At 60.6% G+C, this 21,985-nt stretch overlaps 1 protein-coding gene across 8 annotated transcripts in view; it reads right to left on the bottom strand.

The window, feature by feature from the left end:
• The window catches only part of LRP1 (LDL receptor related protein 1), a 91,525-nt gene that overhangs the window by 35,955 nt on the left and 33,585 nt on the right, over positions 1 to 21,985 (bottom strand). For 5 of the 8 annotated variants that reach the window (XR_008238541.1, XM_052810108.1, XM_052810109.1 and 2 more), the window contains 15 exons: positions 11,661 to 11,823; positions 9,620 to 9,842; positions 9,157 to 9,346; positions 7,602 to 7,745; positions 6,991 to 7,227; positions 6,174 to 6,354; positions 5,505 to 5,727; positions 5,059 to 5,248; positions 4,462 to 4,587; positions 3,651 to 3,791; positions 3,205 to 3,330; positions 2,826 to 2,942; positions 2,590 to 2,670; positions 1,490 to 1,540; positions 237 to 404 (listed from right to left, as the gene is read on the bottom strand). Coding sequence is in view for 7 of the 8 variants with exons in the window: in XM_052810108.1 (XP_052666068.1) it covers positions 237 to 404; positions 1,490 to 1,540; positions 2,590 to 2,670; positions 2,826 to 2,942; positions 3,205 to 3,330; positions 3,651 to 3,791; positions 4,462 to 4,587; positions 5,059 to 5,248; positions 5,505 to 5,727; positions 6,174 to 6,354; positions 6,991 to 7,227; positions 7,602 to 7,745; positions 9,157 to 9,346; positions 9,620 to 9,842; positions 11,661 to 11,823 (2,361 nt within the window). In the remaining variant the exon portion in view is untranslated. The remainder of the gene's footprint in view (positions 1 to 236; positions 405 to 1,489; positions 1,541 to 2,589; positions 2,671 to 2,825; positions 2,943 to 3,204; positions 3,331 to 3,650; positions 3,792 to 4,461; positions 4,588 to 5,058; positions 5,249 to 5,504; positions 5,728 to 6,173; positions 6,355 to 6,990; positions 7,228 to 7,601; positions 7,746 to 9,156; positions 9,347 to 9,619; positions 9,843 to 11,660; positions 11,824 to 21,985) is intronic. The other 3 variants (XM_052810111.1, XM_052810112.1, XM_052810115.1) reach the window with 2 other exon arrangements.

Raw genomic sequence — 21,985 nt, 5'->3', positions numbered from 1 at the left:
GGAGAGGGGTATCTGGGCACCCGTGGTGGGCTGCAGGATTGCCTGCCTGGAAAGGGGGGGGGGGGGGCTCTGCTCAGGGGGGGCTTTCGGCTCTCCAGGCAGAACAGCAGCAGAGCTGAGGGTCCATCTGCCGCTCGCTCGCTCCCTCCCTCCCAGGGCAGGACCTGGGGCCCCCGGGGGAGGACACTGAGCAGCAGCACAGGGGCAGCCCGGCCCCGCCACGGCCTGGGGCTCACCCTGGTTGGTGCAGTTGGCGTGAGTCTCGTCGCTGTAGTCCCCGCAGTCATTGTCCCCATCGCAGGTCCAGTGCACGGGGATGCAGCGCCCACTGTTGCACTTGAACTGGTTGCTGGAGCAGGAGTGGCTGCAGCCCGCCTCGTCGCTGTTGTCTCCGCAGTCATTGTCTGGAGAGGCAAGAAGAGCGGGAAGGGGCTCAGAGAGCGCCCGGCCGGCCGGGAGGGAGGGCTGGCGGAGGCACGGCAGGAGGGAGGAAGGCAGAGACCCTCCTGCCAGAGGAGGCAGCCGGGGAAAGCGGGGAACGACGGGGATCGGACAGACCACGCCGACAGACAGGACGTGGGGTGATGGGCAGCCCCGGCGGCAGCAGGACCCCCACCGGAGAGGCCGGGCTGAACGGAGAGCCCCTGGCCCTCCCGCCACCCAACACGCTCGCCAGGCGCAGCCACAGCACCAGCAGCGCACAAAGAAAATGAAACACAGAAACTGCATAGATCAGCCATGTACCTGGGGAGGCTGAGAGGGCGCCCAGCACCAAGGGGACCGCTCCACTCCACGGAGGAGCGGAGCTGGGGAGATGGTGCACTCCTTCACAGGGTGCATCCCTGGGGAGGTGGGCTGGTATGGCCAATTGGGGGGTGTCAGCTTGCCTGGAGCAAACCCCATCGCCCACTGATGGGCAGGGGAAGATTTAGTCTGATAGTACCGGGACACTGGCAATGCAGCCCCTCCGCCGGCCCTGCTGGCGCCGGCACCAGGCACGGGGCTGGCCTGGCTTGCTCGAACCACCACAGGGCTCTGCTCTGCTGCAGACACCCTGCCTGAGCTCGGTAAAGGGCCTTTGCCTCCCGGTGCCTCAGTCTCCCCCTGCACAGGGGAGCTCACGATGGGCATGGGGACGATGGCACTGACAGCTGCCATGCAGCTTCACCAGCAGCCCAGCTCCTGCAGCTGCAGACCCCGACCTCTCCGGGCTCCCATCAACAGGAGCTTCCCGAGCAACTCCACTTGGTGAGCTGGGAGGGATGGCTGCTTCGCTCCCTGGCACCCAGCATGTCCCTCCCGCTGCTGGAGGAATTTCCAGAGAGCATGGGGTGCGTTGCCAGAGAGCACGGCATTGCCAGAGAGCGCAGGGGGCATTGCCAGTGTCTGGAGAAGCAGCCCATGGGGCTTGCAGCATTCTGGAGGGGGCAGGTTTGGGGGTTGCATGGGGCCAGGTTGGGGTCTGGTGCATGTTGATCTATGCACTAACCGGTAGGCTTTGGACAGTTCTTTTCGTCAGAGCCATCCCCACAATCTTTTTCTGAAACACAGAACCAACCAGACAGGAGAGTGGGCACAATGACAAACAAAACAACACAACACGGCACACGCACAGAGGGTGGCACAAAAACACGCTGACGCCGGGACGTGAACACTGACATGGAACGGGACACACAGAAGCTGCGCAGGCACACCGAGCGGCCTGGGAGGCGAGACCAGAAGCAGCGGAGGGTGCTGGGGGAGCCCAGGGCAACAGGGCTGCGAGGCCCTCATCGCTGCAGCTCCTGCCCCGCAGGTGCCTGGCAAAGCTCGTGGCTGCACAGAGGCGCTCCACGCCAAGGCTGTCGCTTTTGCGAGCGCCTGGCTGCCAGCACCAGTGCATCCTCAGGAAAAGAGACCATCCCTTGGCGGGGATGGCTCAGAGGTCGGGTTGCCCCAGGAGGCAGAGGCCACTTGCTCAGGAAGACCCCAGGGAGAGACCTGCACCCACAGCTCCCCGCTAACCCCCTGCACCGGTACATGTACTCTGCAGCTCTGAATGCGTCTCATCTGCTGTGAAGCCACTAATTAAACCTAATAATGCAGAGCTGCTAGGATGACCGAAATAAACCTGTGGGGAAGGAAAGCAGCCTTGGGGCAAACCACCTCTCCGAGACCTGGCCCTGGAACAGATCCAAGGCCAGATGTGAGCTCGCCAGGAGACCTCTCCTGCCTTCCCCGGGGCTACGGGACCTGGCTCAGCCCCGCCAGCAGCACAGGCCACTCCACACTTGTCTCAGGCACCGAGGCAGAGTTTTGGCCACCTTGCAAAGAACGCCAAGGTTTGCCGAAATGATCCCTGCCAAGCTATTCCTGCAACACACGCTCCCCCAAGGGCAGTCAAGGAAAATGTGGGTCTCGGTGTTGCAGGATGCGCTTACAGCTTCAGCTAATGCCTCCTCCCTTCAGGGCCTGGGCTCTGCCATTTAGCACAAGGCTGAGACGTGGCCCTTGCAGGAACAGGGTCCCCTGCCAGGCTGGCACCTCTGCATCTGATCTCGCCGTCCCCGGCTGTGCCCCCCTTGGCAGCTGCGGGGCCGTGGTCCTTACCATTGTCACACCGCCAGTTGATGTTTATGCAGCGCCCGTTGTTGCAGGTGAATTGTGTCAAGGGGAAGCAGGTCGGGTAGGCTGCAGAGGAGGCAGAAGCACGATCAGTGTGGGGGAGACACCCTGTGCCCCAACCCTCACATCTGGCCCCACCGGTGCCTCTGCCCCGCAGTGGGGTGAGGAGCGGTGCTCCCCCAAAGGGCCCTGTGCTCCCAGCGCTCCCCGCCCCAGCTCACCGCAGGAGGCAGACTCGTCGGAGCGGTCCCCGCAGTCATCATCCAGGTCACACGTCCAGGAGATGGGGATGCAGCGCCCACTGGCACAGGAGAACTGGTTGGGGGAGCAGGTCCGAGCTGGCTCAGGGAGAGACAGACAGAGCTTTAGTAGCTGGCACTGCCTGGCTTCCCTGGGGGAAAGGCAGGGAACAAACCCCCCAGGGCTCCTGCGAGGCACAGGCACAAAAGCCAAACTGGCTGCAAGGTGGGCAGCAGGGAGGCACGAGGCCCCGAAACCTCGGCTTCAGCCCTGCAGCGTGCAGGGAACAGCGAAGGCTACATCTCGGCACAGTAGTGCAAGCTCTCCCTCTGTTCCCCAAGGACGAGGCAGGCTCCTCACCTGAGCAGGTGGAGTTGGACTCATCCTCGTTGTTCCCACAGTCGTTGTCCCCATCGCAGAGCCAGCGGTTGGGGATGCAGCGGTTGTTCTTGCACTTGAAACGGTCTGAGGGGCAGGTGTGCTGGTCTGCAGAGGAGACACACACTCAGGACCTGCCCTTCTCCATCCCACCCCCGTTCCTCCTCCATGTCTGGTGGAGAGAAAAACTAAGACAAAAAAGGGAAGGGAGCCTCAGACAAACTGGGGATCCAGGATCCTAATCAGCATTTCCCCCCTCAACCACTCAAGCCTGCTCCCTTCCTAGAGCTGGGGAAGGGACGCAGGGGTCCTGGCTGCCCGACCCTGTCCCAGCCACTGGCCCCACATCTGGGGGAAGCTTAGCCCGAACCCTGCTGCCCCAGGAGCGTGTAAACCGCTATCCCGCTGTGCAGGAGGTGGCTACGCACGGCAGAGCTCAGGGGCTTCATCACTGTTGTCCAGGCAGTCGTTGTCCCCGTCGCATTTCCAGCGCTCCTGGATGCAGCGGTTGTTCTTGCAGGCGAACTCCCCAGGCTGGCACTGCGGAGGGGGGATGTAGGACGGGTTGGCTGGCAAGGGAAGAGCAAAGGGAGGGGATGATTTTAACCAAGTGCAGGGCACCAGCAAGGACAGTCCTGTGCCCCCAGGCTGGCAGGACGTCTACATGACTGCCCAGCAGCCCTGAGAGTATACATAGACACTCATGCCCACGTGCACCAGCTCCTGAGCATGAAACGAGAAGGTGCAGCCCACGGTGGAGGGGGAGAGACCCTGGCTCAGCCTGCATGCACGGGCTGCACCAGCAGAGCTTCACCCCTCTCATTTAAGCTGGCAAAGCACCTCATTTAAGGTGGGAAAGCCACCAAGGCTCCCCACCCTGAACCTGGCTCTCCCCCATACCGGCAGCAGAACGAACCCACCCCGACTGCGCGGGCAGCATCAGACACGGTTGCACAGCTTCTGTGCAGCGATCCCCACCAGGGATTTCCACCCGCTTCCCCGGGCAGGCGGCTGTCCTGCTGCCATTGTGCAAGAGGAGGAACCGGAGCTGGTAACGTCACTTGTCTGCAGGCTCCCAAGGGTGCAGGGAGCACCCACCTCCCTGAGCCCCGGGCCAGCCCCCCACTGCGTGAGGCATCACTGCTGATGTGCCAGAGCGGAGCCGCAGACCCCACGTCCCTACCCATACCTTGGGGAAAGGGGGTCCCCACTGGGGGCCGGGCCCCCAAGGCAGCCTACCCTGGCAGGTGACAGAGTCCGATCCCAGGATCTGGTCCTCGGCACAGGCACACTGACGGCCCCGGGGGGTAGCCAGGCACAAGCTGCTGCAGCCGCCGTTGTTTACACGGCACTTGTTGGAGCCCACTGTGGAGGTAAGGCAGGGGTGAGGAGAAGGGGACTTCAGCACTCGGGAAACCCTGCTGAGCCACGGGGTCTGCTGGGTGCCCCCAGCCCCCCGGCCTCCCTCAGCAGGCTCCACAGTTGGAACCCAGCTGGAGACGCCAGTTCTTCAGGCCATGCAAGGCAGAGGGGACCCCTCAGGAGACATAAAGCCTGGCAGAACTAGCCAGGAAGCCTGGCAGGCAGGGAGGGAGGGGGAGAAAGAAAGGAAAGGCTGGAAGGGCAGGGGATGAGTGACAGCAGGGTTTACGGAGAGAGACAGGGTGAATGGGGATGGACAGACAGGCAGGGATATGGCCAAAATGAAGCAAAAAGAGGTGGGGGGCTGCTTGGGCAGGGTACTTCTTCAGCCCCCAGTCCCATCCCTCTTCCAGCCCCGCCGTTCCCTCGTGCATAGCAGGTCCCCGAGGTGCCAGGCAGAGGTGGCCCCAGCACCTTGCTGCTGCTGCGCGTCGTACATCCGGATCTCGAAGATGGGTGGGCGCTCGTTCCGCAGCAGGCTCACCACCTTGGAGGCCTGGTCCAGCCGGTAGATGCTGCCGCTGCGGTACTCGGTCCAGAAGAGGAAGCTGCTGTAGTGGCACAGCCCGAAGGCGTGATTCAGCTCAGGTCCCTCATACACGATCTGCAGGCACAGGGAGGCGAAGAGGCTGGTCGTTAGCTGGGATGGGCGCCCAGGGAAAGCCCACATGGAGGCACAGGGCAAGGGACATTGGAAGGAGAGAGGAGGGAACAGGCAGCGGGGGAGCATGGCCGAACATGGCCAGCCACCCACTGAGCAGACCCACGGTGGATGCAGCCAGCTGAGGTGATGGCTCAGCTGACCACGGCCCCAGCTCTGGGGCAATCAGCGTCCGAGAGCCCGTGGGGCCTCCACTTGCCTTCCGCTCGGTGCCGTTGAGATAGACCATCTCAATGCGGTCATAGAAAGCATCCACCCAGTAAAGGATTTTGGCTGGGATGTCCAGGCTAAGCCCATTGGGCCACAGGACGGTCTTGGAGGTGATGAAGATGTTGCGGTTGGAACCGTCCATCCAGGCTCTCTCGATCTTGCCCCTCTTGCTGTCCTTGGGATCCTCCTCCCAGTCCGTCCAGTACATCCACCTGCCACAGACACTAAGCTGTTACAGACGCAGATGAGCTGGGCTCAGAGACCACCCCACCACCGATGTGAAGAGTGACCAGCTCTGCCTCCACCGAACCAGGTATGACCTCTCCAGCTGCTCGCAGAGCAGCTAACACAAAGCAGCGGGGAGGTCCTGCTGCCCTGTGCCTACGGCTAAGCCCCAGCCCGACGGCCCTCCCGGCCATGCCAGCGCTGCCGAGCCCAGGCTGAAGCTGCCACGCAGCACAGAGCCGCTGCCATCACCGCGTCCGGAGCAGCTGCCGCCTGGCCCCGCTGCCGCAGCTCGTGAGGCACTGCGACCGCTCAGACGCAGCGACCGCTGTGCGGAGCTGGGGACCCAACCGCCAGCTCTGCTGGTCCCCGCTGCGGGCAGGAGCGGCCGTGCTCTCCTGGGAGCCAGCCCTGCCTGCCCAAGCACCCGCACCCGTTCAGGGGGTCCACCACGATGGCTCGGGGGTGGGTCATCTTCCCCTCGATCAGTGTCTTCCGTGTCTGGGCCGCCTTCTCCAGCCGAGCCACGCTGATGGTCTTTTTCGGGCCGTCATCTGTCCAGTACAGGTTGTTCCCCATCCAGTCCACAGCGATCCCTTCCACGTTGTGGATGCCTTTGGGGAAAAGCAGGAGCGGGCACTCATCACCGGGGCTGCGCAGCAGCAGGAAGATGAAAAGTGGAAGCGACAGCCCCATATGATTCACAGTGCATTCGGCACCACCCGAGCCCAACTCAAACCGACAGGGATGACGGACCGCCCCCCCAGCCCCAGTGCAGGCAGCTCCCCTGGAGCCACGGGAAGCCTGGGCTGGAAAAAGCCAAATTCAGGAGCGTCCTTGGCTGGTTCAACCCCAGGCAACACAAATGTATTCGGCTGGCAGCATGGGGATGGATTGGCCACTGCACTGAGCCCCAGGGACCCTGACTGAGAATCCCCCATCCCACCCTCCTCCTCCTCCTCCTGTCTGACTGCATTGGGGAGGGCCAGCTTGGGCAGAAGGGGGACATCCAGGGACAGGGGTCCCTCTCCTGCCTCTGCTGGGGCACATGCTCTGTACCTGTCTCTCAACAGCACTCTACAGATAAACCCAAACAGCAGCTTCAAACCTTAGTTTTAAGGGTCAAAGACGCAAGGGAGAGGACAGAAGCGCTGCCATTACATGAAGAAATGCACTGATGGCCATTGCTGCCAGCTCCCAGGGGCTGACCCCGCTGGGGAGGGACAAGGCTGGGCCCCCCGGTCACGCACCATCCTTCAGGATGGTCTCTCTCTCCGTGCCATCAATCTTCTGGCGCCCAATGAGGTAGCTGGTGGTGTCAGCGAAGTAGATGAACCCAGTCTCAGCATGGAAGTCCAGCGCTCGGGGGTTCATGAGGTTCTCGATGGGGATCATATGCTCGTCCGGCACCTTGGCTCCCATGTCCATCCCACGGATGATGCCTGGACGCCCCTTCCCGTACACCAGGAACAGCTCATGCTCAGGCTCTGGAGAGAGACAGGGAGAGCCATCGCCACCAGCCAGGCCAGGGCGGCAGTGGTGGTGGGCAGCCAGAGGCACGTAGCACCAGAGCTTTCGCGGGGTCGCAGCTGTGACACAGAGGCCAGGAGGAAGCAGCAACCTGCCCCTGCACCCAGCAGGTCTGCAGGGAACACAACGCCCAGCAGGCAGCCGACGGCTTAGGTCAGGAAGGAAAGGGGTGTTTGCAACTGGGAAGGAAGGAATTGAAAAGCTTTGCTTGTCCCTGGGCCCATGTGCTCCCAATCATCTGGCACAAGCGCCTCTGCCCACCCCAGTCCCTCTGCCCTCTGCCAGCCCCCTCGCCCCCTCTTGCAGCTCTCCAGGGAAGGCCAGGACTCACTTTTGCAGGATTTCCCGTCACTGCCCAGGCTGAACCCAGAGCGGCAGCGGCAAGTTCGGGTCTTGTGGCTGTTCCCGAGGAGGCAGATATCCGAGCAGCCTCCCGGCTTGCCAAACTGATCCGGCTCGCAGGCATGGCTTCTCACTGCAACACAGAGCGTGGGCTCCAGCAGCCAGAGGCAACCAGAGCAGCACAGAGATGTCCTGCCCAGCCACAGGTCCATGCCGGCCAGGAAGGGGACAATAGTCTGCAACAGCAGGGATGTGGAGATGGTCTCATGAGTGCTGCCGGCTCAGCCGCGGCTCTCTGGGCTTTAGGGGGGCCCCTTCCCCCCGGAGGTCCTGGCCAGTCAGCCTGGGGCTGAGCATTGCACAGGACAGACAACGCAGAGATGGAAAAGGACCTGCCCAAGATGAAGGATCACTGCAGAGCAGAAACCAGCATGGCGTGTCCCAGCACGCTGCCACAGCCACTGGGCCACGCTGCCTCCGTCCTGCCAGCACAGCCCTCACAGGCCATGGCAAGAGTGGGGATGCCCGGCCACCCCGCAGACAGCACTGGCAGGATGAGCCCCTGCGCAGGGACAGCCAGCACCAGCCTGGAGAGCCCCCTTAATCACACTCCTTCACTGCTCAGAAATCTCCTAATTAGTTTTATATTCTGGAAAATGCCAAGCAGGCTGCTAAGAGGATTTTAAACGAGTAAATTGATTAACTGCAGGAAGGTGCTGGGGGTGGAGCAGGCAGACAGAGATGGATGCGGGGAGGGGACGGTGCCTGCAGCTCTGAAGCCTTTCAACTCCCTTGAAATCCCTTGGTGCCCGGGAGCGCATGGCCCTGCTCGAAGGGTGAACAATGCCGGCAGTGGGGACTGAGAGCATGTGGGCACTGCAAAAGGAGCCATTAATATTTCAAGATGCTGCATTTTCTGCACTTTCCAGCGAGACGTGATCGATCAACCACGTGGTGCAGCTGCCCAGCTCATGGGGACGGCTGCCGCGTCTCTTGCAGGAGGAGACAGAGCGATAGCGGGGGCCAGGGGCACCCCCAGGGTGTGTGGCAGCCCAGCGAGAGGCTGGCCCCTGGCTGCCTGGGGAGCAGGGATCCCACCCAAGCCCCTGGCCAAGGAGCGCTGTTAGCAGGACGGCAGCTCCGGGGAGTCCCTGTGGACCACAGCTGGGCAGCTGGCTCCTCCGTCCCTGTCCCTGGGCCAGCGCATTTTGGCCCGCCCAGCACTCAGCACCCCTGGGCAGGCTCCGGCAGTGCCCCTCGCTCTGCTGCCGTCCCCTGCAGCAAGGCTCCCACTGCGGACCCCTACCCAGGCACACGGAGCTCACGGGGTCGGGGGGAGCTAGGGGTGAGGGGACAGGGTCAGGCCGGGGCTGAGCACGGCTCCTTGGGGCCACAAGGTGCTACTGATGGAGGCTCTTGGGCAAGAGAACCCTTCCTGGGTGTCTGGCCCCATTAGGAGAAGGAATTCAGAAGGTGCAGCCTGTCCCCATCACCGCCCAGCCTTTGGGGTCCAAGAAGCTGCTTTTCCCAGGCCAGGGTCCCACCTGTGGGCTGGCGCCGTTGGTGGTAGATGTGCAGTGCTCCTCCCTTGTCCACCCGCGTCACCACCTGGTACTCGGTGCTGTTGAAGCGGTTGACCCGGATGACGCTGGTTTTCTGCTGGGCGTTGGCATTGTCAGAGTTGGTGGCGTAGAGGTAGTTCTCGAAGACGGTTAGCCCGTAGAGGTGTTCAATCTGGAAGGCACCGCGCAGGCCACAAGGAATTTAGGAGGAGACATGAGAACCCCGACTCTGAGCCGTGCAAAGCCCCCGATCCCGTCTCTGCCTCATTTAGGGCACGAGATTGGGCTTGGCAGGCAGGTGCTGCAGAACTGGTTGGTGTTCAGCAGCTCGCGCCTTTACTTTGATGGACCAGCAAAGCCAAGCCTGTGGACCAGAACCCCCTAGCAGGCCAAGCTCAGACATGCCTCTAGCCCCCGCCCCCGACCTCCCCCCGGCCCCACTCACCAGGATGCCCTGGATGATGGTATGTCTGTTCTTCCCTTCGTAGTCCACCACCTCAATATAGTCCAGGTAGGCGTCAGCCCAGTACACCAGCCGGTTCACCAAGTCCAAGGTGATGCCGTGGGGGAAGACGATCTTGCTGTCCACCAGCTTGGTGCGGTTCTGCCCGTCCATGTCGCAGCGCTCCACCTTGGGGATCTGCCCGTAGTCGGTGAAGAACACTTTGCTGCGTGAGAAGGGCAAACGTGGGAGCTCAGAGCCTGGATGTCACGTTCAACCCGGAGAGAGGGATGATGCAGATGCACAGACGGCACACACTCATGCCTGCAGACATGGGCTTGCCCCCATCAGCACAAGGGTGGCTGGGGTCCACCACGGCAGCTCCCAGCCGGGGCTGGTCCAGGGGAGCTTCTCGCTGCCTGCACGGCCCAGCTGTGCCAAGGGCTGGCAGCACCTGCCTGCACCTGCTGCCAGGCACGGCAGCAGGGGGAGCTCAGAGGAGCCGCAGCAACCCGGGCAGAGATGCTGAGACAGGCAGACAAAAGCTTGAACCCAGATTTGCTGGTGTCACCAGGAAGAGGTCCAGGGCCCTCCACCAGCTGACATGTTAAAACACAACCTGATGCATCTGCCCGTCTGCTGTGTGTCCGAGAGCCGTCCTGCCTGCGGCAGCAGCTCCTGGCACAGCGCTTCCCAGGCAAGGCACAGCCCAGAGCCGGCGCTCAGCACCACCGCCCTGAGCACCCGGGCCATGCTGGGTCTCTGCTGCAGAGCCCAAGTAGTCCGTGGGGCTTGTCTGCACCTTTCCTGTTCAAGGCCAGAGTCTCTCTCCAGGCTGCTACATGATATTTATTTATAAAAAAATAATTCAGATTTTCTGCTCAATAACATCAGCTCTCTTCATTCAAGCAAGGATAAAAGCACCCATCTGGAAAGCAGCAGGTAAAGGGGCAGATGTCCTCTTTACCGGTTTCACTGGGACCCTGCAGCATGCACAGGTGAGCACCCTTGGACGGAGCGTGCTGTCAGGTTAGGCAGACCGCACTCGCACGCCCACAGACTTCCCTGCCGGGCAGTGGGATTTCCCCTGCACCCATGCCCGGCGGCCAGACCACGCTCACAGTAAGTGCCCAGTGGGATCTTGCACGCCACTCCGCTCTGCCCACTGTGGCCTCGGCCATACCAGCTCCCTGCTCCTGGGGTCCAGCAGCTGCCGCACGTGCCCTGAGCTGTGCCGATGATTCAGCATCCCAGCTTCCCCATGCACGGGATTTTGCAAAAGGCAGCTGCCTGAGAGTTACCATCTGACCGCAGCACCCCATATAAATAGGCATGAGGGGAGCTGCTCAATCCATGCAAGTATCTGACTGTTTCAGTTCCTGAAAGCCGGTGCAGAGCTGTAACCACGCAGCCACAAGCTGGAAGCAGCAGCTTGTCCTGAGCCTGGCCAGGTCCTTCCTGCAGGACCAAGCACCGGCAAAGCCACTGCCCAGGGCAGGCAGAGTGGGAAGCCAGAGAGGGGCTTCCGGACACGGGCATGCAGGTACAGGAGACCCCACCAGCCCCAGAGGGAAGGACCACATGCTTGCCAGCTGTCACCAATAACAGTTAATTAGAAGACCCAGGTTCAGATGCTGATGTGCCCGTGCCGCACTGGTCCGGCTCTGCTTCTACACCAGTGTCTGTTCCCAGTGCAGTGCCAGCTGGGCAGAGGCTCAGGCTGCTCTGACCCATCCCTAAGGACCAAACCTTCACCTCCTCCAAAACTGGCTGGTACCAGTGGGATGCTTAAAACACTGCTGCCACGACTACCCTACAGCACATGGCCCCCGTCTCAGCTGAGGGGGAGAAAACACCGCGATTCACTCGTTGCTAAAGCCCAGAGGAACCCTCGCAGGCAGGCGAGTCACTTCCCCAGCAGCATCCCTGCTACCCCACTTGACTGCAGCAGCTGGACCCGCCTGGCTTGCTCCACCTCCCCAAATTGTTGGTGCAGGTCCAGGCAGCAAGGCCAAGCCCTCCCACCCCCAGGCAGGACTCTTACCCCATAGCTGGGTCCAGTGCTATCCCCTTGGGGTTGTACAGCTCCAGGTCCAGCAGCGTGACACAGGTGACTCCATTCTTGTTGCAGACAAAGATCCTGTCATCGATGTCATCCACGAAGTAGAAGTTGCCCGTGAGCCAGTCAATAGCCATCTGCTCCACATCTGGGCCGTGGGAGAGGGGGGGGGTGAGGAGAGGTTAGGCAGGGAGGGAGGGAGGGAGCCAGGAGCCCCCCGTGTGCCTGTGCACGGGGTCTCTGACCACGTCCCAGCCCACCAGGCATCTCAAGCACAAACGTAGCTGAGGAGCGAGGCCGTGTGAGCCACGACGGAGCTGTGATCTGCACTGCACCAGGGACCTGGCCCTGGCCGCCCCGTGTGGATCGACACAGCAAACCTGTCCTCTGCTCCCGAGGGAGAAGGGACCTGCCACCCCCCAGGCAGCCCAGCTGCAAAAGGCAGCGCTGTCGGAGACATCACACGCAGCCGGGAAAGCATCCTGCGGGAACACCAGCCCAAGCAGGGGGAAGGCTCTGCAAGGTGGGCACCGAAGGAGGGCAGGAGGCAAAGCTGGCTCCTGGAAAGCCGAGTAGCACAGAAGGGGAAGACGTTCAAACCGCAGCATCGGGACAGCAAATGTCTGCTGAGCCCATGCCCACGGCAGTGCAGGGAGGGACCGCAGCAGCCCGGGGCTGCAAGCGGAGGCCCGCTCGGGCAAGGCAGCCCAGGCAGAGCGGGCAGCGCTAATCCAGAGCTGCAGGGACGCCCTGAGCCCTGAAGCAGGTGAGAGACGGCATCTGGCACGCAGCATTTAAGTATTTAATTAAACCAGCGAAAGCCTGTTAAATCCGATAAACTCAATGCACCCAAATTCCTTCCTTGCAACCAGGTCAATTCTCGGTGCTGCTCAGCCCCCCCCCACCCGCCTGCCAGCACCAGGCCAAAGGCCAGGGTGAGGGGCTGCAGCTCCTAGAGGCTCTGGGAGATGCCAAGTGCTCTGGAGGCCTGTCCTTTTGGTTAGTGCCCCCCGAGACCCCGTTCCACCCCCACGCCAACACAGCCAGCACCGCGGCTCGGCTTCACAGCTGGCACGGGCAAGGCAGAGCAGGGACGGGAGCAGCAGCAGCCCCACAGCCCGACCACCCCGAGGACATCGAGACCCAGACAGCCCCGTAGGAGCAGGGCCAGACGCCGCTGAATTATTAACCAGCGCAGAAGCTCGGGAGCGCGGAGGGAGGGAAAACATGAATCAAGCCAGGACGTTTTGCAACGCCCCACACTCCCCCTGCTCGCAGGGTTCAGCCTGATGATATCAAGCCCTTCCCTGCTGTAGCACCTTGAGGCACTGCCTGGATTTTGACGAGACCCAACTGATGAGCACCCAGGGGTGTGGGGGTGCCCTGTCCGAGCACAAACCCGAACCCCAAGTCCCCGAGTTATCCAGGCCAGCTCGCTTGCCTGCACGCCTCCACCGAGCATTTTGTGTCACGGCCGTGCCGCCGGGGACAGGGACGTCCTGCCGGCGGCGATGGCCAGCTGGTGACCAACCACCCTCCCCTCCAGAAGGGTGAGGCTGCAGCACCCGCAGCCACCACCCAGCATGATGCATCTCGTAAAAAAAAGTGGAAACAGCCAGAGCCAAGGAATTAGCATCAAACCAGCTGAGCCGAAGGCCCACGCAGGGCTCCTGCCACGCTGCCCAATGTGCCAGAGCCGGCGGTGCAGCAGGGGCAAAGTTTGGGCTCCTGGTCCAGCCAGGGACCCCGCACCCCCTGACCCAGCTCCTGGGTGCCCGCTGGCGATAGAAGTTTCCGTGCTGAGCGAAAACCACCTAAAAAGGCGCACGGGGGTGGTGCGGGGCAGGCGAGGGCTGTGCTCTGCCTCTGAGATAGGGCAGCCTGAGTCACGCTGCCTGGACCAGCGCCTGCCCTCCCTCCACCAGCCCTGATTCACCCCTCTGACAAGGGGAGGGGGCGGCGGAGCCACGCACACGCACGCAGCCCTGCTTGGGCGAGAAATGCTTCAGCAAAAGGATGTGCAAGAATTCCCCACAAAAAAAAGCAGGTCTTGGCTGGTGCCTGCGTGGCTGAGTCAGAGTCACAGGACCGGGGGAGCAATCCAAGCAGGGGCGGACGGGGAGCGCCCGGCAGGACAGCATGGAGGCCCTCGCCCCCCACACAGGGGTGCGGACCCCACTGGCTGCAGGCTTTGACTTTTCCTCGCTGCCTTCCTCCCAGGGGGGGCCCGGTCATCGCCGCCCTGTCACCAGTGCTCACCCACACCTCGGTCCTCCTTTCCCATCACTCTACCCCAAAAGCCCCTGGCGTCACGGGGCTGCTGCCACCTCACCGGCCGCATCCTGCTGAGCTGGAGCCGCATCCAGCCCGTCCAACACGGAGGAAGTTCACCAACACGGCACTCAAAGGCTAAACGGGAATCAGAAGGGAAAATGGCCAAAACAAGCTATAGGTTCCAGCTGCTTGCTTCCTGGGGCCCGCAGCTTCCCTCATCCCATTTCTGCGGTGTTCACCTCTCCCTGTCAGAGGAGAGGGTCCCAGTCCTCTCAGGGGTCTCCCAGCCGGGCCCCAGCTCTGAGCGGGGCAGCGCTGGGCCAGAGAGCTGGGGGTGACGCAAGCACTTGCTCTTCTCCCAGGCTGTATTTTTGCAGCTGGAAAGCATTACCCTCCTCAAAGGCTTTTGTTTTTCAGCTTGCTCCTTCTCTCCCTGCTCGCCATCCTCCCCCTTCCTTAGCAGGAATTAGTTTTTATTATTATTATTATTTTCAGCTCTTTCTTGTAGCCTCAGCTAAACCTGGATTTCCTCTTGAACTTTCGGTGGAAGCTAATTTAGCGTAGGTCTATTTTTAACCCCTCGCGTTAGCCCACAGAGAGCTCTCCCCCCACTCACCACTTGGCTTTGGGAGAGGGGAGGAGTGAGGGACGCGGTCTCTCCCTGTCCAGGCGCCGCGCGTCCCCTGGCAGGAGATCGGGTGCCCAGGGAAGGTGTGCTACGGCCGCCCGTGACCGGCAAGACGTGCGCGAGGACCCAGCTCAGGGGCACCAGCAGGGACCAGCCTGCCTCCAGGCACGAGAGGGGTCCTGTGAGCAACTTTCATGGAAGGAAGAAGCCACCCCTCTCCTCCTGCCCGCAGCTCCCAGCAGCGGAGCGGGGCTGGCTGGTGAGTGCATCCCCCCCACCAATTCCCATCCCAGAGTCAAATCTTCCTCCTTGCTCAACCATGGCTGGGTGTTGCAAGCAATTGCAACATGCAAAACTAATTTCCCAAGATTTATTTACTTGCTAGTGTTTGAAAATGAGCTTGTGGGGGCAGAGAACAGGGAATGTCAACTTTAAAGGCTCTTCCTGGAAGAAGCTGACCAACCTCGTCAGGCCGGCGAGCCGCCGTCCACACCAGCCAGCCTGCTCCACTCAGAGGCACTGGCCAGGAACACCGCTGGTTGAAGTGGGCTTTGACCATTGCCTTCCTTGTGGGGAGAGGGCTGAGGAAGGGAGGACAGAGGGGAGAGGGAGCACCACGAAGTTCACCAGCGTGCAAGTGGCACGTTGCTCAACAAAGGCGGAGTGGGAACTTCAGCAAACTCCGAAACCCACCCTGCGCAGATGTTTCCTGGTTTCACACTCAAGTGAACACAAACCCAGTGGTCCTGACTTTTGCTGAAGTTCCTGCCACAGAACAATCTATGTGACACTGTGCTTGGATTTTCCTTTTTCCTTCTCGTGGCCACCAGTGGAAGAAGCTGGAGCAGCCTCTGGGGCCAACAGGCCCTGAGGAGCCACCAGTGGGGCCAGCTGCCTGGAGGAGCAGGCTCCCACATGTCCCTTCCAGCCCAGACTCCTCTGACACGGGGCTGAGACCTGTCACAGCACTACCAGGGCACACTCAGGGAGAGCAACTGCCCCAAGAGGCAGCAGAAGCATCTAGCCTCCACCCAAGAAGTTCTTGGCACTGTCAACTCTTACAAGTCCTCCCAGGCACTCTCAGCAATAACCTTCCTCTTCCCCAATTCCAATTTCATCCTGTGCTTGATGGGGCTGGGAGCACCCTGTCCCGCTCAAATAGCTCCTTCACACAAGTGTGTCACCAACTCAACGGCTGTCCACAGCAGCTCCTGCCAGTGGTTCTCCCTCCCTTAACCCTAGCCATGGAGTATCTGATTTACCCCACGACTAGTCAAGCACCGCAAGGCTGTGGGTTTTTTGGGGAACGAGCTTTGCTGACCCAGCACATAACTTTCCTCTGCATGAATCAGTTGTTGTGCAGTCTGCAAATACATCAATTGTGGCCTGACACAAGGAGGAAGGAAATGCGCAATTTTCTCTCAGACTAAAACATGGATTTCGACACAGTTCTGAAACAGCTGCAATTAAGATGCATGCAACTCAGCAGCTCGCCCTGACTCTTGCACAGTTAAGTGTGGAAGAAGAGAAACCACCTATAGTGGTGAAGGTGCAAAGAGCTTGGAAATAAGTGCTCTGTACTGCAGCAGCCTGGAAGAAATCCCACTTCTCAATTTAGCGCTCTAAAAGGAGCACTCCCCATGGGGTGTCTGGAGCAGGGCAGGACAGGGACACTGGTCAGGAGAGGTCCCAGCTCTGCTGGGAACCCTGCTTGCAAGCCTGTCCTTTGAAGCAGCTGAAAGCATCACCACTTCCAATGCCAGGCACAGAGGTCCTTGCCCCCATTCTGCTGAAGTGCGTTTCCATCCTTACCCCAGCACACGGGATAGATAAAAGAGCTAGACTGAGTTCTGCTGCTGACATTTGCATGTTGTTTGTAAATAAAGAATATTTACATCCAAGCGCATCTACTAAGAACTGCCCACATTTTTTGCTTCAGCTACAGTGGATCAGACCTAACACAAGCCCTAGCAGTAAACAAGTGCCGAAGGCATTTGGGCTGCAGTGACCAGCCGCAGAGAAACACACACGGATAACTGTGCGGTTCACAGCCCAAGCAGACAACACACCAAAACTGCTTGTCTGTGCCGCATCAGAAGCGGAGAAGCTGCCCAGAGAGCAGCCTCCCAGGGCAGTCGGCGCTGCATCCTCCTGCTCCCAGCAAAACCCACGCAAGCCAGAGCCCAAGCGGTGAGGGGGGGGCTGTGTCCAACTTGCCACCCAGCGAGAAGCCCAGGCAGGCAGCCGCACTGCACGCCCCGCAGCACCGGGCACCGGGAGAGCCAACAACACGCGGCTGCTGCAGAAAAAAGCTTGGAGAAGTTGCCGAATGTTTCGGTTCAAAAACGCCTCCAGAAGAGGAACGGAGGCTCGTCAGGAATGCAGTCCCCAGGGCTTCTCAAATACATTGGTTTCCTACTTTCCTTTTTATAGGGAATGATCCGTTTGATACATTTACATAATACCATAATCTGGAGGAATTTGTGTCTCTTCCCTCCACAGACATCCTCTCCCCCGGAGAACAAGACCTTCTCTGTAGCGGCAACATACTCCATGGATAAACACTGCTCCTGGGGACAATTTTCCTTAATTAGAAGTATGTTAACAGGACAGGCACGAAGACAAACTCCAGCCCCGAAGGGCGCCGGCCGCGGGACAGACGGGCAGCCCATGCCCCTCAAGGGTCCAGTACAGCCCCCCCCAGCCCCCAGGAACAGACACCTCCTTGTGCGAGGAGCCGTCACCTCGAGCCTTGCTGCCAGCTCCGAGATGGGGAGGAGGGGACGGTGGATGGGACAGACACCGGCACACACAAGCCACCGCCATCACGTCAGCCTTGTTTCCTTAAAAAACCAGGCTAAAAAGTAAATAAATTTAAAACCCCCTCTGTTAAGCTGTTTAGCTCAGAGGAGGAACCGCTGGGTGGAAGCTGGTGGCCCACATCCAGGACATCTGACTCGGCACTCGGAAGGATCCTTGTGGCCTCTGCGCACACGCACGCCCGCACAAGCCAAACACTCCCCGGGAGGTAAAACCGGTCCCCCCGGGGCTGCACAGCCCCCCAGTCACTGGGGCGCTGTGGGAGGAAAGCCCCAGCCTGGCCATCCCCGGGGGACTGCCAGTTAATGGAAGATGCCAGAGCATCACCTTTCCCCAGGGAGCCCTGGGCTGCCCGGACCCCCAGCTCGCACCATCTCCGTGCCTCAGACCCCCACCCCGGCCAGCACAGCATCCCAGCCGCCTCCTAAGGGAAACGCTCAGGGGCCACCAGCACCTCTCCAGCGCCAGGCGCAGCCCCAGGCTGACACAGCCTCCAGCTTCCTTGGGGGGGGGGACACTTGGGGCAGCATTTCGTCACCTTCCTGCCAGACAGCTTGTGCCTCTTCCCCAGTCCCAAACCTGCCCCCTTCCCCATGGCTGGACTCAGCCCCGCAGCATCCCTGCGCGAGCCTGGCTGCGGCACCAGAGGTGGGAAGAGCAGGAACAGAGATGGAGCAAGCTCCATCTCAGCTGTGTGGAGGGCAGCCAAGGGACCGCTAATTACTGTGCCTTAATGAGGCCATTCCATGGGCAAAAATATTCAGCAGAGGCCGACGGAGGGACAGGGCGCTTGGCTTCCTTCTGGATGAGAGGAGAGAGACACAGGCTCAACGGGAACCTGAGAAACTGTCATCAGGATGATTTTGGGGGGCGGGGGGACAAGAAAGCAAAAACAGGGCCAGTCTGGACAGAGATGATCCCCGCAGGGCTCGGCCGCAGCACGGTGAACCCAGCACAAGCACGGCAGGCGGCAGTGCGGGACAGACAGAAAGATGTGTGCAGGGATAAACATGCTCCTGTCCATTCAAAATCAAACCCGTCCCCGTGCACAAGAGGATCCCAATTACTCAGGACATTAATTTCACACTTTTGTCTCCAGCAACGTGGGAATGCAGCTTGCCCCACACTTGACGCTTCGGGGCTGGCCAGAGGGATACAGAGGGGAGCGGCTCTCGCTGCGGTGGTGGGGAGACCGCATGGGGCTTCCCCATGCCAGGAAGGGGGAGGCAGAGAAGACCCTTCCCCACTCTGCCATTGCAGCCTGGGCGATCAGCATGGCCACGAGGAAGGGAGACGGCAGCTCGGGCAGCAGATCTGGCCAAGCCCGAGCACCGCAGAGCCATCCCCTCCCGACACGGGGATGCTGCCACCCTCGGACCGCTGAGCAAAACTCAGAGAGAAACAGAAACCACCCCAGGCCAGCTCACTCTGCTCCTGGGGGTCTCGGTCCCGTTGGGGACCTTATCCCCATCCCACATGTGGGGAAATACTGATGGGTAATTAAAGCCAGAGGTGCTGGGCAGAGCCGAGAGCGGTCCTGAGTGTCTCCGCGGCAGATCCGCCTCCAGGCTGAACAGAGACCAGCAAGCTGTTAAGAGACTGATTAAAATCATCGTGGCATCATCCCATCCAACACAAAGAGCTGATGCGCTGGTATGAGCACACTAGCCCCAGACACTGCACCCATCCCTTGCTCTCAGGCGTCGCTGCTACGAGAACAGCCATAAACAGTTAAAAAAAAAAAAAAAAAGAAAGGAATCAGCAAATGAAATTACCAATCATCCTGCTTTCTTGCCAAGTAAGTTCACATCGGAGCCTCTTTCTTGGCTAGGATGAGGCAGCAAGGAAGAAAAATAGCTTTCCATGCGAAGTGGGGAAAGAAATGTACTTGGATTCCTCTGCAGAGCAACATCTCCCTGAAATCAATTTATCCCAAACCCTACAGCTCTTCTGCTTATTGGCAACAGGACAGGTCATTACGAGTAACAGGGCTGAAATGGAGTCAATGAAAACAACCTCCTAGACATGCTTGTTTAGATAGATGCTGCCCAGGAAGGTATTTTAATAATGGCCAGATTGCTATCGTTTAGGGTTTATAATGCACTTGGGATCAAATGTCCTGATATTTCAAACCCCTTCCTGGGGGCTTGTTTTATAAAAGAAAAAGAAAATAACAAACCTTAAAACAAGAAATAATAAATCAAGGAACCTCCACAGCTCTTTCCCAGCAGCCCTGGACACGTCCCGCTGAGCAGCCAACATTCCTGCCCGCTCCGCCTGGGAGCCAGCTGTAATCCTCACGCTGGCAGCGCCGGGGCAAGGCCAGCACGGCCCCAGCTCCGTTACTGCGGGACGTCAGCAAACCTGCAGCCATTGCCCTGTGCTGGGAGAGAACCAAAGCTCCGGGCACCTGGGCTTCTGGGGCCGTGAATTAGCAGTACTGGCACCAGCAACCTTCCAGCACAATAAATGCATTCAGCGAAACAAACCCTGGCACCGCAGAGCTGCTGGTTCTGACCGTGCAAAAAGTCACGAGTCGGCCGAGACAGGGGAAAAAGAAAGAGCAGGGAAAGGGGAGCCACTGAGAAACCCAGGTTTCGGTCTCCTGACATATGTTCTTAGTATTTTTCCATAGTAAAAGCAAAGAACTCCTGCCTCTTCCTGAAAGCCGAGTATCATTTGATCACACCGCGCCGGAGCCGAGGCTTTAACGCCGCCATTGCAGCGCTCACACAAATGCCGCGGAGGCTGAGAGGTGGCCAGCACGGGGTCAAGCTGCTGCCAGTTAACGGAGTCCTCTTAAGGAGGGCTCCTCGCAGGGCTGCGCGCCCGACCCGCTCTCACCCCCAGAGCCCTCTGTGCACACCCCAGGGAGGGTCGACCGCCTTCTCGCGTCACCTGCGGGGAACGGGGGCGCAAATCCAATTTAAGGGCGCACGAATCCAACCGCAGACTGGAGGGCTGCTTCCCTCGCCCTTCTCTGTTCCAGTCCCGGGGTCTGAGGCAGAGCTCAGGGGCTCCCCAAAAAGCTGCAGCCGGGCCACGCGCTCCCCAGCGGCCAGCCCCGACCCTGGGACGAGGCAGGCATGGGCAGTGGGTCGAGCTGAGCGGCAAGGGGAGCTGGAGGAGCGGAGGTCTCCAGCCGGGCCATGGGATGCAGCAAGCTTTCTGCACACATTCACCTTAGCAGAAATGGCAGCGGAGAAGTTATAATCAAGGCAACCACCACCCCAGCCAGGACCTGCTGCTTCCCCAGTGCAGTCAGGCCACGGACCAGCCGGCGTCCAGGCAGGAGCCGCATGGCCCCATCCCAGCCCCGGGCAGGACCCTCACCATACCCTCACCTTCGCCCCCGTGCCCGAGGAGCTCGGGCAGCACCCCGCAGCGGGGAGGCAGCACCGACCCAGGGGCCACCCAGCTGGGAGGGCTGAGCAGCACAAAGGCCTGGAAGCAGATTTTTTTTTTTTTTTTTCCTGGTGTGTTATTTTGCTTTGAAATTCTTTGGAAGCCCAGCTCCAAATAAATGAGGACATTGTCTCGGGAAACACGTGGAGAATGGAATCTGGTTGAGAAAACCCACGGGATCTGAAAGTCCCTGGAGGTCAGGGATCAGCCACCAAGCAAGGTGGGTCCGCAGGGACCAGGCACAGGTAGGGCAGGGGGGGCTCCTCTCCTTCACGCCTGTATGCGAGTGCTGTCACTTTGGCAAAACCTGCCCCGGTCACCAGCTGCCCCAGCCCCATGCAGGCAGCAAGGCTGGGTCTGGAGGGGTCGGGGCTGACGGGGGCTGCAGGGGCCTGGGGAACCTGCCCCGTGCCGCCCCGCTGGCAGCAGCGATGCTCGACTGGTCCGAGCAGATGCCGGGTGCCAGTGGAGCAAAGCCTCCGCACGCTCCGGAGAGCGGCTCTCCCCAAGCGCCTTTCTGTCCTTGAGTGCGAGCGGACGTGCAATGCCTGCCAGGATCCTCCCCGGTCAAAAACAGCGCCGGATTTTCACACAGAGCAGAGGAGAGGGAGAGAGAGGGAGAGCAGAAAGGGAGGAAGGACAAGACAAGTTCCCCTTGTTGCAATTCAGTGTTGGCAGCAAGGACGAGCCCTCCCCTGCGCCGCTCCCACGCCATCGCACGCGTGCTCGTGCCCCATCCTCCTCACAGCGCTGAGCCCGGAGGGTGCTCCGGCAGGCGCTCAGCAGCCGGGGAGCAGCCCCAAGGGAAGCCAAGTTCCAGGGGCTGGGTGGGAAGGCGTCACCTCCAAGTTCCCGGCAGGGACGGTGACGGGCTGGACCCCCGCCTGACAGGGGGCCACACCATCCCGCCTGCCCGCAGCGGGTTCGGCTGCTCTGCAGCACTAGCCAGGGGCTTCCTTGGCCACCAGCACTGCCACCGAGCCCCATGCGTCCTCCCTGTCACCTCCATGCTGGAGAGGTGCCCAGGGCTTCCCAGCCACCGCAGTCGGCTCTGACTGATGGCGGAGAGACATAATTCAATTCCAACATGAGGTGGTTTTTTTGTAAGAGAAAGAGATGGAAGACTTCACCAGCCTCTGATTTTTAGTGTGTCCCTGGAAAAAGACCCGAGGGTAGGGAACCG

This window comes from Harpia harpyja, chromosome 15, assembly GCF_026419915.1.
Source record: "Harpia harpyja isolate bHarHar1 chromosome 15, bHarHar1 primary haplotype, whole genome shotgun sequence".
NCBI lineage: Eukaryota > Metazoa > Chordata > Aves > Accipitriformes > Accipitridae > Harpia > Harpia harpyja.
Note: the sequence above shows the minus strand (reverse complement) of the source record. Positions and strands in the feature narration are given on the sequence as shown.